Source organism: Ambystoma mexicanum, chromosome 8 (assembly GCF_040938575.1).
Source record: "Ambystoma mexicanum isolate Mex_15411 chromosome 8, UKY_AmexF1_1, whole genome shotgun sequence".
Classification (NCBI taxonomy): domain Eukaryota; kingdom Metazoa; phylum Chordata; class Amphibia; order Caudata; family Ambystomatidae; genus Ambystoma; species Ambystoma mexicanum.
The window spans coordinates 1,606,334,107-1,606,348,916 of record NC_090929.1 but is presented as its reverse complement, the minus strand read 5'-3'; the positions used below and the strand labels follow the sequence as shown (position 1 = coordinate 1,606,348,916).

The 14,810-nt window shown below is 45.4% G+C and overlaps 1 protein-coding gene across 1 annotated transcript in view; it reads right to left on the bottom strand.

Annotated features, from left to right (window-relative positions):
- Window positions 1-3,692: 3,692 nt before the first annotated feature.
- LOC138473239 (caspase-3-like) overlaps window positions 3,693-14,810 on the bottom strand; it is a 403,122-nt gene continuing 392,004 nt past the window's right edge. The window contains exon 7 of the mRNA XM_069611851.1: window positions 3,693-6,020. Within this exon, the coding sequence (XP_069467952.1) occupies window positions 5,752-6,020 (269 nt within the window). The 3' untranslated portion in view covers window positions 3,693-5,751. The remainder of the gene's footprint in view (window positions 6,021-14,810) is intronic.

Below are 14,810 nucleotides of genomic sequence, written 5' to 3'. Positions count from 1 at the left end.
CTTGGGGCCCAAAATGATGATCTCTGTTTTATCCCCGTTTAAGCAAAGACCATTGATAGCCATCCAGGTTTGAATGGTGGTGTATATCTGGAGGAGGGCTTCAGCATCAAGGTCGTATTTTCCAGTGAGTGGGAGTAGGACTTTGGTGTTGTCGGCATAGTTGGTGTACGCTATGCCGTGCGCATCCAGCATGTCAAAGAGTGGTTTGGTGAAAAGGTTATAGAGGTTAGGGGCAGTGCAGGAGCCTTGGGGTACTCCACAGTTGATGGTGGTGGGGGCAGCGTTGGCTAGATCAGCGTATACCTTCATGACTCTTCCTTCTAGGAAGGAGGTTATCCACGAGGTGGCTTTGTCTGAGAAGTGGGCAGCATTGGAAAGGTGGGAGGTGAGGATATCGTGGTCCACAAGATCAAATGCTGCGGAGAGATCGAGGAGGAGCAAGAAGGCTGGTTTACCAGTGTCCATTATTTTAGTGATTTGATTTTTAAGATCTAAGAGTGCGGTTTCTGTGCCATGGCCTTTACGGAAGCCTGATTGTCTTTTTCCTAGGATGGCATTGGATTCCAGGTATTGTTGGATTTGGATGTGAGAGGCTTTATCAAGTATTTTGAGGAGGAATGGAACGGTGGTTATGGGGCGGTAGTTGTTGGGCCATGCGGGGTCAAGGGTGCTTTTTTTGAGAGGGTGTACCCAAGCTTCTTTAAGGCTTTGTGGTATGATTCGAGTGGAGAAGGATGTATTGATGAATGCTGTGATGATTGCTGTGAGTGAGTATGCGCATACTTTAATGATGGTAGGTGGACAGATGTCCCCTTTGCAAGTGGAAGATTTGATATGTTTGTGTAGGTTGGTGACTCCAGCCTCCGTAACGTCTCTGAAGACGAAGGGAGGGTATTTGAGTTGGAAGTTTAGGTTGGTGGGGCACATGAAGGGTGTCCTGATTGGGTAGAGATTTGCGCTGGGCTATTATTTTTTCTTGTAGCATTTTTACTTTGTTGATGAGGGCGTCCTGAGTGCTGGAGCACTAGTCTTTGTCTTTGGTGATTTCGTCCTGGGTATTAGCCGGGGAAGTGAGATCTCTAAAGATGGAGAAGATTTCTCTAGATTTAGAGTTAGCTTTAGAGATTCTTTGGTTGTATGATTCTGATTTGGCAAGAAAAATTGCTTTTTTGTATGTGGCTGAGATTTTTTTTAATTCATTTAGCGAGGAATGATTGGGCGATGATTGCCACTTTGCTAATGCTTGACGCTTGTTAATACGAAGCACAGATAGTTCTTCCGTGAACCAGGAGTTCGAGTGCATTGATTTTTTTTCTCTTTTTTTCTCTTCAAGGGGAGCTATGGATTCGATAGCGTGGGTGAGCACGTGTGCGTAGGTGTTAGCCTGAGAGATGGGATTGTTGTTGAATGGTGGTTTATGTTCAGGGATATCGAGAAGCGGTGCAAGGTTGATTTTGTTTAGTTTTTTAGAGCTTCTGGCTTTGGCGGGTGGGGCATGCGAGAGTACCTTGCGACTAGGAGTGTTGGGAATGGCAAATTGGATGAGGTGGTGATCTGTCCATGGGAGAGCTGAGATGTTGATACTAGATATGGTGCAGTTGTGGTCAGCGATCCAGTTGATGGAGCGGCCTTTGCAATGTGTAGGTGCATTAATTTTGTGTTTGAATCCCATGTGGGAGAGATCTTTGGCTAGAGAGGTAGCTGCTTTGTCCTTAGGGTCAAGTAAACCTAGGTTAAGATCACCGAGAAGGATAGTTTTGGTAGAGTTTTTTAGGTTATTCCCTAAAATTTGGATGAGTTTCTTTCGGTAGTCTGGGGGTGAGCCAGGTGGCCTGTAGGTAATTATAATGTTTTATTGTACAGTTGGGGGATAGAGAGAGTTTGGCAGTGAGGAGGTCAGCATTGTTATTCCAGGGATGGTTACCTGGTCTGACGGAGAGGGTATCTTTGAAGATGAGGGCTACACCTCCACCTTTGGATGTCTTACGGTCCTGTCTCATGATAGAGTAGCCTTGTGGAAGAGTAAGGGAGAGGGAGGGGCCTGATGCTTCGTGAAGCCAAGTTTCAGAGATAGCTAGTAGGTCAAGTTTAAGGGTGCTGATAAGGTCATTGATCTCCAGTGCATGTGCTGGGAGAGAAGGGGTGTTAATAAGCACGCATTTCAGTTCAGTGTGGGATGGAGTGAGAGGCCGTTAAGTGTATAGGTTTGGGTCGGGGGTGTGGGCAGTGTGCGATTGTGAGGAAGTAAGGGATTGGGGCTAGGTGCGGTGCTGGTGGTGTTGTGCGAGTTGTGTTGTGTGGGAAGCAAATGTGTGGCTAGTGTAGATTACTATACCCAACAGCTGCTGCTTGTACCGGGTATATTCCAGGTATGGTTGTGCCAGGTGTTCTCTCCCCATATGGAGGTAGCACTGTGAATTGTGTGTGGCGGCCTGCCTCAGCTGGTGGTACTGTTGGCTGTGTCTAAGCACTTTCTTCAGAGAGAGGAGGCGGAGGCGCTGTGGGCTGCTCGCGCTCCCCATGACACATATTGAGCTTCCATTCCTTCCTAGGCCCCTCTGTTTTTTCCTCAAAGGCCTTCCAGAGTTCTAATACCCTTAGTCTGTTCTTGAGCTTCCTGCCCGTGTGTGTGGCATGCAAGTATGTGCAAATGTATTGGAGTACATTTTTCCAGTGAGTGCCCTCTGTGAGACCACGACAGGTACATATTTCCAGCAGTCCCCTTCACCCACTCAGCATGATTTTTAGTCATTTTGGCACCATATCTAGGGAATGCTCTGCATAGGTGGATTATTGGGGTATCTGACATGGTGAAAACCTTTAAGCAGCGCACAGCTTGGTGGCACTTACACAGAATAAACAATGTAAAATAGTGGTTAGCTTACTGAAATTTTAGAGCGACAATAGTTTTAGATAATTTTCTCACATTTTCCCCTTAGGGCCACGGCCCAATATCCAAACCCTTTCTCTGGATCACAACAACAAAATCCGCTCACAAGCTAAACGTTCATACTTGCCCCATCAACCTCTATCAAACAATACTATCTACTACTCTCACAACACACAAAAGAAACATCACCTCTAAAGGACCTGCCTCACAATACAATGCCGGCAAACAACAATTTAATCAACAAAACCACAATATAGCATAATAAAATACAGCTGTCTTCCAGTTCTCCCCGGGATATCCTTATCTCTCTGTCTCATTTACTTTACCCTCAAAAGAAGGTTGGGCCCTCAGTGGCCCTACTGCACAGTCTTCCAAGAACTTGTCTTGAGCTATCCTTAATCAACTTCCTTAATCAACTTCAGTTTCTTAAATATCATACAATACATTTCCCACCTCCTGTTAAACCCTGCACATAGTACACTGACGTTTTTCAGTGGATCTTTGAGGGTTGTGGGATTCCGGGGTACCGTCACTGGCCAGCTCCTCCTGTTGCTTCCAGCGGGCGGTGGGAGACCAGGCAGAGTTCCACTCCAAAGTCGGCCCTGCTGTGCTTCCTGTTGAGTTGTGCACAAAAGAAAATCTGCTTCCCTGACCGATCTGCTGCTCAAAAGGAGGGTGGTGGGGCACCCCAGAAAATCCACAAGCTCGAACCGTCCTCTGCTGTCAAATGAAAAGATGGTCAGAAAAGGCCAAATTGCCCTCTACCTGGCATTTGTCAAAAAAGAGACAACACAGAGTGTGGTATGCTAAATGCAAGGTAACCAGTTTATTGCAATATACTGGGGAAAAATCAAGATTAAAAGCCAAGCTATCACTCCAGAATACTCCAACATTTGAACAGTTTATATAACATGATTGAGTCATTGTGATGTCCCAGTTATGAAAATCTTTCACTCCTAATCATTGGCTCCCTCTACTAAACTACATATGCAATCTATATGTGCACAACTAGGGATCGGACAATCGTTATCTAATATCCCACCCATGGAACTTCTCCTAAAAAGTGCTACCTCATCATATCTGGAATTTGATTGGTAGACCCTAAATTACTTCTGCGGTGAAAAAAAAACATGTGCTAATCGGGTACAATGCAGTCACACTATCCATGAACTGGCTTTATGATGACACATTTATGTATGTGAGAGAGTGAGAGAGACAAGTGCATCGCCTTATTTTAATTAAATTAAATTTCCCATGTTTACCTCCCATGCCAAGAGTGCAGAGGCTCAAGGCCTTGTTCGCATTCCATCATCGCCATCCTTCTCTTGACAGATTTATGAATAATTATTTTGCGAGTCATCCTGTTACGATTTCATCTCGGTATTGTATTTGTTTTTCTTAAGCCGCTTCTCGGGTCTTCCCTTCACGCCTAGCTAGGTGCCGAATACCTTAATCTGTCAACTCCTTCTGATTTCCTGGGATGCCCAGTTTCGTCCTACAAACTTGCTGTGTCTTTGCAACTTGATTTATCTGACAGCTGACCAAACACAATATCTTATTCCGCCATATACACTTCCTGCAAAGGCTCAGCCTTGACATTCCTTTGGGTAGCCACCATCTAGCCGGCTACAGCATGTTCCCTGATTGGTTCAAGCGTGCTCAACTGGGATTTTCTTAAAGCAGCAAGCTGAATTCTCTGCTGGTGCAATTTGAACATGGCACATTTATGTTTCTTCTGCAGGACACATTTGCTCTGTATTTATTTGCTACCTACCGAGAACCTGGTGCATGCCTGACACATCTCAGTTCTACATATAGGTACGCTGCAACTCCCTACCTATAGAAATACTTCCCTACTAGTATTGTGAGTCCCTATCTTGGCACACGCCTACCGGTCACCTGGTCTATTCTATTTAAAAACGCACTACTTGTGCAAGCTTATGCCTTATCTGTCCCTACTTGTGTAGCAAAACTAATTATTCTTTATGCCAACTGCATTTCCAGGAGGATTTAAAGTGCAGTTTCAAATCGGTCCTCTCTGATTTTGTAATTCCGTTTTTTCTGGGGAAGGCAGGGGGCACCTGCTCTCCAGCCAACAATTGACCCACTACATAGTCATAGATTTATTGCAGTAAAATATCACTAGTTTTATGGGGAACCTTCCGTAAAAGAGGTTGAGATCCTGAAATTTAGGAATGTAAACCTTCTAGTCCGTGGACACGGTCATGGGACCCGCTTACCAAACATGTTCTTTCCCAGCCTTCACCTTCTTCTCTCCTGTCTTCTTTGACAGAACAAGTCCTACCAGAACAAGCTGTCAAAGCACCGCACTTTGATAGGTCACCACACCTGCCAGTCATCCTACCCCCTGCTCGCTTACTTGATGCTCTCACATGAAGAATGGCTTCTGCAGGGAATTATGTTAAACCGTACTTATCTCCGCTGGCCAAGGAGAATTTCCCATCAAGTGATGCGTCTGTCCTGCAGTAGAAAGGGCAACGTGCAACCCTCTGCATACCATTGCCCACCCCCATGGGTAAAACCTGTAACAGACACACACGTATACATGCTGTTCCTGCCCCCAATCTGCACAAGGACTACATAGAGGTTTTCATGAGCTTATTGTCCACAGCTTTATGAAACGGTCTTGATTTGTTTTATTATAAGTCCAGAAAAACAACATATTTTGCCATTAGTCCAAAATAAGAGCAACCTCATTAAATCAACGCTGCATGCTATTCCCTTCCTTTTAGTAAATAGTGCAAGATATTATGTGAGAGGAGATGGTTGCACAATCAGTTACAAAAAAGAAAATTATTCCTGTCGTATAAATGATAGTCTTTCTAGAATGTTTCAATGGCTTAAGAATTCCCTGAAGAACTTGGTTCACCATCTTGACCACCATAGCGGAAGTAAAGTTGTTTCGTCAGCATTGTCTGCTCACAGGGCATTTGCTTCTTCTTATTGAACTGAGAGTCATGATGTGAGGACTCAAATTCAGTGGCCACCTCTTGGTTGACTCTGGTGAGGATGTGCATGATCTCCAGCTTAAATCGATATGATTTAAGCATGCGGCAAAGAGACTGTATGAAGCAAGAGCCATCCTTAGCGTTCCTCCATGCATAGTACCCTAAAGAAAGAAAACAGCTTCAGTTAAATTAAAGCCGCTTTATCCAACCTCACCAAACACATTTGATGTTGAATGTACTGCTCCAAAAAGTGCAGAAGCTAATTGACCTAAAAACGGTCATCTTCCACTTATCAATGAACATACATTCTATGGTATGGTACATTCATCCAACTAGGTGAAGACAGCACATGTCTTTAGCTTTCACCTCCACTCGGGTCTGAGCTGAAAGGGTTGATTAACCTAATAATAGGAAGTGCATATCTTTTCCCGAAGGGTTAATACAGTAATGCTAATATTTCCCATTTATATAGCGCACACCACAACCTGTACACTGGTCCTTCAAGCAATCGGTATTATTACCATCCAATTCAGTGGCTATACATCTGGTTGCTGAGTTGCTCCTGTAAGAATGCAAACCTGGAATTCCCATTCAACGCTCAACCAACTAAGCTATCTTATCCGACCCAAATAGACAGAAATCACCAGCTCATGCTACACTGGTACCATTCAGAGTTGAAATGCTACATACTACATTTGGCTAAATGTATTCTTGGTGTTGTGTATTAATAATGTCTTTGTAGTATGTGAATTAACTTGCACAACCATCACTTTACATTCATCTTCTTGGCGTCATCCTGGGTACCGATCTTCCTTAAATGAACTGCCTCAGCTGGCAATTAAGTGCAAACACATAAATCTCATCAACACATCCACCCTAAGATTTGATGCTTTGATTATATGACGGTATATTATACTACACTATACTAGCACCGTAGACGTGCTGCCTGACAGGAGAGGAGGGCTGCCTGACAGGAGAGGAGGGCGGTTGACATTTTGCAGAGAGCCTCAACGTGTACATGCTGACTGACAGGGGAGGCATCCTCTCCTTTCAGGCAGTATGCCTACATCCCGGAGAGATGGGGCGGGTCATCCGGACTGCCCTGTGACTGGGTCAGCCAGTATGATGGATGCATGCAGGTAAGCTCCAGCCTGCAGCAGACCCTTCCCAATCGATTGCTATCCCCCCAGGATACGCCATCATGTGCAACGATAGATCCCCCAGCAGAGGTGGCAGGGACACCCTTCTCTACAGAAACACCATCAACATCAGGGTTCCCAACTCCAGCCCTATGCCAAACTGTGTAATGCTGGCCATCAAACTCACCCTCTCACCCACCAATACGAGCAATCTCCACCTCATCTATCGCCCACCAGACCCCATCTCATCCTTTGAGGAAGAACTTGTGCTTATCATCAATCCCACCATCAAGCTCAGCTCAAAAATGCTAATCCTGGGAGACTAGCCACAGCCCTCAACCACACCGACTTTGTTCAGTGAACCACTGAACCTACCCACATCCAGGGCCAGACCCTCAATTGGATTGCTGTCCTTAACTGCAACCTGACCAGCCTCCCCACCACAACCTGCCTGTGGTCTGACCACCACACCATCACATTTGACCTTCCCAACAAGAGGCCCAGCCCCTGTCATTCAATGAACCAAAGCCTTAGCCTGCTGCACCAACAACCTGAACAAGGACCGCCTCACACCCGTCCTCTCAGCCCTCACTATCCCATCCGACACAAACCCAGAATCCCTGGTCCAACTTTACAACGTTACCATTGCTCTAGCTGTTAACACTCCAGCCCCACTTAAAAAGCGCAAAGCCAAGCAAGCTTTAACATCATGGTCCACCAAGACACAAGAAGCCCTCTCGGGGAACATCGCCTCCCTCCAGATGAAAATCTGCGACAAGCAACTGGCCATCCTCGCCAAAACACCACCAGCCACCCCAACGCTCCTCACTTTCCCTACCAGCTCACCAATCTCCCAATTTGGCGTCTGCTCGCTATCAGAATTCGAAGTCACAAATATAATCCAAGGCCTCCCGATGTAAAGCAGATGTTTGTCTGGCCACTATCATCAAAGACTGCGCTGAGACGCTTGCACCAATCATCACATCCATCAACTCCTCCTTCGCAACAAAAACTGTGCTAACTGCCCTGAAAGAAGCCTGGACCCTCCCACTTCTAAAGTAACCCTCCTTTGACCCCACCATCCCCACCAACTACCGGCCCATCACCACCGTACCCTCCATCCTTAAAATCCTCTACTGCGCAGCATATATCCAGGTCAATACCTCGAGGACAATCACATCCTGGGCATCCGCCAGTCAGACCTCCGCACAAGGCACGGAACCGAAACCGCCTTAGAGGACCTAAAAAAACAGTTAGACAACATCAAAGACTCAGGCAAACTCGCCCTGCTCCTCATGCTGGACCTATCTGCAGCGTTCTCGTTGGCCACCAGAAACTCTGCAACCACCTCACCATCACAGCAAACTTCTCCCCAGCAACTACAGACTGGATCAGATCATTTCTGGCAGACAGATCTTCCCCTATCTTCATGGGCGACCATTCTTCCCCACCGACACCAGTAACCTGCCGAGTCCCACATGGATCCTGCATCTCCCCAACCCTGTATAACATTTACACTAAACCCCTTTTTGATCATCTGGATACCCTCAGCATATCCTACACCAATTATGCAGATGACACCCAAATCCTCCTCCCTCTCTCCGACACCTATCACCTTGACGCTGCAACCATCAACTCATTTTATGACATAGTCCAAAACTGGATGGCAACCCACCAGTTATGCCTCAAAGATGACAAAACTGAGATCCTCATAGTAGGCTCTCACTGCACTATCCACTGCTTAGACCCATCTTACAAAGCATTTGACATTGGCAGCAACCGGATCAAAACATCTTATGCAGCCAAAACCCTGGGCATCTACCTAGACACAAGCCTTGACCTCTCTCGCCAGGTCAAGGCCATTGCCTCCTCCGCTGCCCACACCACAAATCTTCTGAACGCCAGCAAACCTTTCCTCACCACTATCAACCGACTCACCATAGCCAGAGCCATCACCGGAGCCAAACTGGATTACTGCAACGCTCTCTTTGCAGGAACCTCTGAACGCAAATTGTTCACGCTGCAAACCATCGAAAACAATGCCCTTTGAGCAGCCCTAGGTTTGTCCAAGCATGACCACATCACAAAATCCAGCAAAAGCGCCCACTGGTTGCCGATCCGGGAACGGATTAAATTCAAGACCCTCTCCATCGCACACAAGTGGACCACGAACACTGCCCGACCTACTTTTCACGCTGGGTTGAGAAATACACCTCACGCGCCCTCTGAGATCCCTGAACAGCCACCTCGTCAGAGTGCCCACCTTCTCTGGAAAAACCGCAGGAGGACAGAGCTTTCCCGTAATGGCAAACAAGCTCTGGAACAATCTTCCCATCACTCTGAGAAAGGAAACCTCATACTGGACATTCAGAAAAAAACTTTAAAATGTGGCTTTTCGCCTAAAAGCTCCTAGAGCTAACAGATTAGACTTTCATATACCTGTCTCCCCCCTGCTCATCGAACCAAGACTCTAAGATACCATGACACCCCTGCTACCCCATTGTGTTCTGTGTTTTGTTTCCTGTTTTCTCTCTACTCTGTATTTTTTGTATTTTCTGTCTCCCATCTCTGTATTTTCTGTATTTTTTTTGTCTCACAATGTAACTAGCGCCTAGATGCCCAAGGGTTCAGGGCGCTGCAACAAATGCAAAAATAAATAATAAATAAAGTAAGTGTGTTATTTAATGTAGTGTTTGTATGTTGTGAGTTTGTTTTTCGTAATGGTGCATGAAGGAATTGTATGAATATGGGAGTGTGTGTGTGTCTGTCTGTCTGTGTGTGTGTGTGTGTCACCTCCACCCCTTAATTAAATTTAGCGGCCACACTCATCAGGGCTCCTAAATGTAGGTGTGGATACTGCTGGGGGCATGGTATTGTTTTTGCTTTACTTTTGATGCACAGTAATGTGCATCAAGGATAAAGTAAATGAGATAAGTAAAGTGTTATCACATGGCTAAATTTACCTACATTAAATGTAGGCCAGTCTAGCCCCATGATAGCATTTCACTTATCATATGAACGGTATTATGATTCATGGGTTAAACAAAAACAAGATAAATGTTTTACGTGGCTAGACTAGGGCTACATTGAATGAGGTAATAACAGGTTGCTTTACCTGTGATGCCAAGTAACAATGTCTTACCACATTAAGAAGGTACATGCAGACTGGCACTACTACTGTCACTCTGCATATACTTTCTTAATGTGTCATGGCATGTTTGTACTTTGCATCAAGGTAAAGCGGACATAAGTGTGATTGCGTGCTATACTAGCTTATCTTGGTATATGTCTGGCCAGTCTGGATATGCTTTCTTTCTGTGACATGACATTTTTTACTGGCTTGGAGGCCTTACATGGTAATACTGACATATATTGGTGCAGCATGTAAAGGCAGAGCCAGCATGAAAATGTTTAATATCCTGGCATATGCTGTGGGCAAAGGCATCATGAAAATGGGGTGCAAAATGATCCTGTGCACTGCTGGTGACTTGCATCTATTCGGTTTGTCCATGTGCTACCATACAAAACTGATTGCAAGGAGAGATTTTACCCAATTCTTCATAGAAAGAGCTGTAAAATGCTCCATTTTAACCCATTATTTTTTAAATGTTCTCAGGGGTGAACCCCCGGTCCCCTCTTGGTTTTTTTGGACTCCTTTGGTGTGCTCGTCAATATCGCATTTTAGTCTCAAACATATGCGCCCGTCCAGTCCAAAAATTCACCAGCTGCCACTGATCAACACCCAAATCCTGGGCAACTCAAGGACTCAAGAACTAACTCTATTGAACACAATCTCTCCTCCCTCAATCTTAGACAAGACCAGAACATCCAGCACTTCAAGCAAGCCATCAAGAATGAACTCCTTAATTGAATTGGGCTTTCAGAATGCCTGCAAAACCTTAGTCCTTTTCTGTGTGGCATATGTATAAATCCCAATAAATGTATCACGGAAAGTGTGCTGGGCACTATGGGCCTCATTACACGGTAGGCGGTAACCATGGCGCTATTAGCGCCATGGTTGCCGCCGGTACCGTACCGAGTCCGCCTTGGTGGATGGCGGAATTACCGCCCTACTCCAAGGTGAGCGGGGGCGGTAATTCCCCAATCCCCATTTACCCTTCCCCATTCCCATTTTTGCCCCATAGGGCATAATGGGAATGGGGAAGGTGCTAATTACGGTACCGCAAATTGCGGTACCGTAATTAGCTTTGAGGTCCCTTTGCGGGTCCCGTCCTTAACGCCTGGAAAAACCAGGCGTTAAGGGAGGACCCGCAAAGGGACCTCGTAGTAAGGCGGTAAGAGTTTACCGGTACCGGTGCCCTTACCGGTACCGGTAAACCCTTACCGCCTACCGTGTAATGAGGCCCTATATCCTTAAAAGTGAACTGAGCACTATGGGGCTCATTAGGCGTTGGGTGGTAATACAGTAAAAATTCCACCACTTCGTGGTGTCTGGCAGAATTACCACTGTATTACAAGTTGTCAGGAGCGTTACACACCATTAGCGGGAACGGTAATTCAACCAAGCATCGGCAGAATTACAGTTACTGCTGCCTCATTTAGCAGAGTTAGCGCCAGCAGAAATAGCGTCATCTCCGGAACAGGAAGCCTGTCATCAGCCATCTTGAAAAATCCAATCCACTTAAAATCAATATTAACGGATTGCAATCCCACCCCAAACATGTCCGCAGGCAAAGGAAAAATGCCACAAATGCACCAGAGATAATCCAGATTCTCTGAGCAAGAGTGCTGGCAAAGGAGGTGGTGGCCCAATGCAGAGGAGCCATATGGGTCAAACAGCGCATGACGTCCTCCCATCGTAAGAATGCCATTTGGATGCAAATAAGGAACTAGGTTGCAGCCATGGGTAATGTCCCACGGGACTGTGAGGACATATGGAAGTGCTGGAACGACCTAAAGGGCGCAGTGCTTGTTTCAAACCACCGTAGGGACACAGCGTCCACAGCCAGAGGAACCGTGGACACACTGCAGCTCACACCTTGGGATCAGAGAGCGAGCAGCATCCTCCACATGGCATGCCTGGAGGGTGTGGGTACAGAAGAGGCAGGAGCCAGCAGCTAGGAAGACCCTGGTAAGTACATGATTGAATCATGGACCTTATGCACAAAGGATGTCCATGATTTAATCAATTCGGAAATGACTGAGGGAGAAAAAAACTAGTTATTTGTTCAAAAATAACTTTCGTTTTTTCATCTAGCAGTCATTTCAGACAACCTGCTCCCACCCATTCCCTTACTTACCAATGACTTGCTGTGTCCCTGCAACGCCTGTTCCCTTCACGTCCGTGATCGGGAACTGGTGCCGCAGGGTCCTCCTTTTTTTTCTGGCAACTTTATTTTTCGGGAAGCGGGGGGTACCCCTGCAATCCCCAAAGCCATTACAGTGAACAAGGGTGCAGGGGACATACCCCCCAAACGCAGCTCCCCTTATTCACTGTAATGGCACTGAATGGGAGACTTGATCAACATTTTCGGCCATACAAAGTTTTCACATAGCCGAAATTTGATCAAATCTCCCATTTTGTTTTTTTAATTCAATCAATTATACAGATTCCTTGCACAACTACTACAGTGGAATGTCAACAGACACACTTGCAGTCACCAATCATAAAGATTCACTCAGCCAATGCAGAAGTAACACATGAAACATCTCTGGACAGTACATCAATGGGCATGGTATATGGGAACCCCCTAAAAGGAAGTTTGTGTAATGGTGTGAAAGCGTTTCCAGTTGTACTCACAGCAATCTTACATTGATGTCTGGATATGTCTTTAATGTTCAATGTTTTAATCAGTAACACCAGCACTGCCCTTCGCTGCATTGAGAAGTATTTCTTCCAATTGGGAAAGATCTTACAATCCTGGTTAACTAAACCAGTGTTGTGGCTAGGAAAGGGCCATATTGATGATTTAAAGATACTTGATTTTGAAGAATAGCTCAGCTGTCGTGGCAGAGTATTGTTCTCTGTTACCAGCTAAACGTGCTGGCAATCTTCTAGGTCGTGGACGGCCGATTGGTTCTATATCCAGCTTCTGGACTATTGCCCCTGCTTGCTGAAAAAACAAGAGAAGCCGTGGCTCATCTCTGAACCTTGTTAGGTTTCCTTGCATGAGATTAACTTTTTTCAGCATGCCTGATACAGTGCAATTGTGCTCTTGTAAGCTTTTATTTAGTATTGTGAGTGGTTCCATTAATGTGTGTAGCAGTATAAAAAAGTGCTGCAGGAGATCACTTGCCCTTGCTGCTACTTCTCCAGTACTTTCTTCCATTGCTTGAAGGCTTTGTACAAGTTCATACTGTCCTAAAACAGCTTCAATTGCAGATTGTTGGACTGTCTATTTGGTAGGACATAGAGATCGCAGTTTTTTTTGTATGTTGTTGACTGATACATTTTCCGTGTGAGCAATAGCTGAAAACAACATTCTGAAATTCAGGGATTCACCAAATATCTTCCCTAGCTCATTTACCCAATTTAGGGCATTTCGTAGCAAGCGGATAGTGTCACATTTTTTCTTTCACTATTAGGTTCACGCAATGTGCACCACAGTGTACAAATAAAGCTAGTGGCTGTTTCTCTTTGATGAAAGCCTGGGCTCTGTGATATGCCCCAAACATGTGAGCAGCTCCATTAAATGCCATACCTCGAAGGAGAGCAACAAGAAGAGGAAGATGAACAAGCACATCAAGAATTAGGTTGGCAATAGAGGCCCCCATCGTATCCTTCGGCACATAGAAGCCAATAATCTCTTCATGATGATTTGTGTAGGAGTCTACATAACAAAGACAGATTATTTTGGTTCCATGTATTAATATCCCAGCAAAAATATCGCCATACAAGAATGGCGCCATTTCTTTGCTGCAATATTTACCCATGGAACCTGTGGGGGACACCCCTGCAATCCCCATATTTTATTTTTAAATTAAACTTTATTTATTTGCAAGAAACAAAAAGAGGCAAACAATATTCAAACAAAATCATACATCTTCCAGAGGTACATGTCGAACAAACGGTGCAGACTGAAACAATATACTAGAATCTCTTAGTAGTGCGACAGTCTCGATTATCTGGGTATGTCTCATTAACTGTTCGCCATAACCCACTCCCACCCCCCCCCCCACTTGGGTTGGTGTACATCACAAGTGCAATTGATTGAGGAAAGTATTAGTATCGTATGGTTGACACAGTGTCACATCTGGCAGTACCATGTTCGCTGGAGATGAGATTCTCATCCATTGTAGTGTTCTTTGAGCATAGCATCATTCGGTCAGGCTTTTGGGGGTTCCTCTGGTTGGGAGTCGTAAGTAGGTGCGATATATGTATTCTTGAAGTCCATCCATAGAGTTTCACATTTTGCCGATTTATTATGCAGGGAGGCAGTGATCGTTTCCATCACATAAATGCTCGTGGCCAGTTTGATCCACTCGGTCTTACCTGGGACCAGAGGAGATTTCCATTTGGTCGCTATCAGGGCCCTCGGTGCCAGTAATAGCTGGGGGGCCAGGCCTTTAACCCGAAACCAATCCTCCTCGTCTCTTTCAAGGCCAAACAAAACAAGGTATGAATCAAGTTCTCTGTGGATGTCGTCTACCTCTTTAATCCATCCCAGAACCTCAGTCCAAAACACTTTGATGTGCGGGCAGCTCCACCACATGTGCCAGTAGTTGGCATTTTCTCCACAATTTCTCCAGCACTTCGGGCTCATGGACTGGGACATTTTGGAGAGTCGAAGCGGATCGTAATGCCATCTGTGTAGAAGCTTTATTGCATGAAGCTTATATTGGTTGGATATG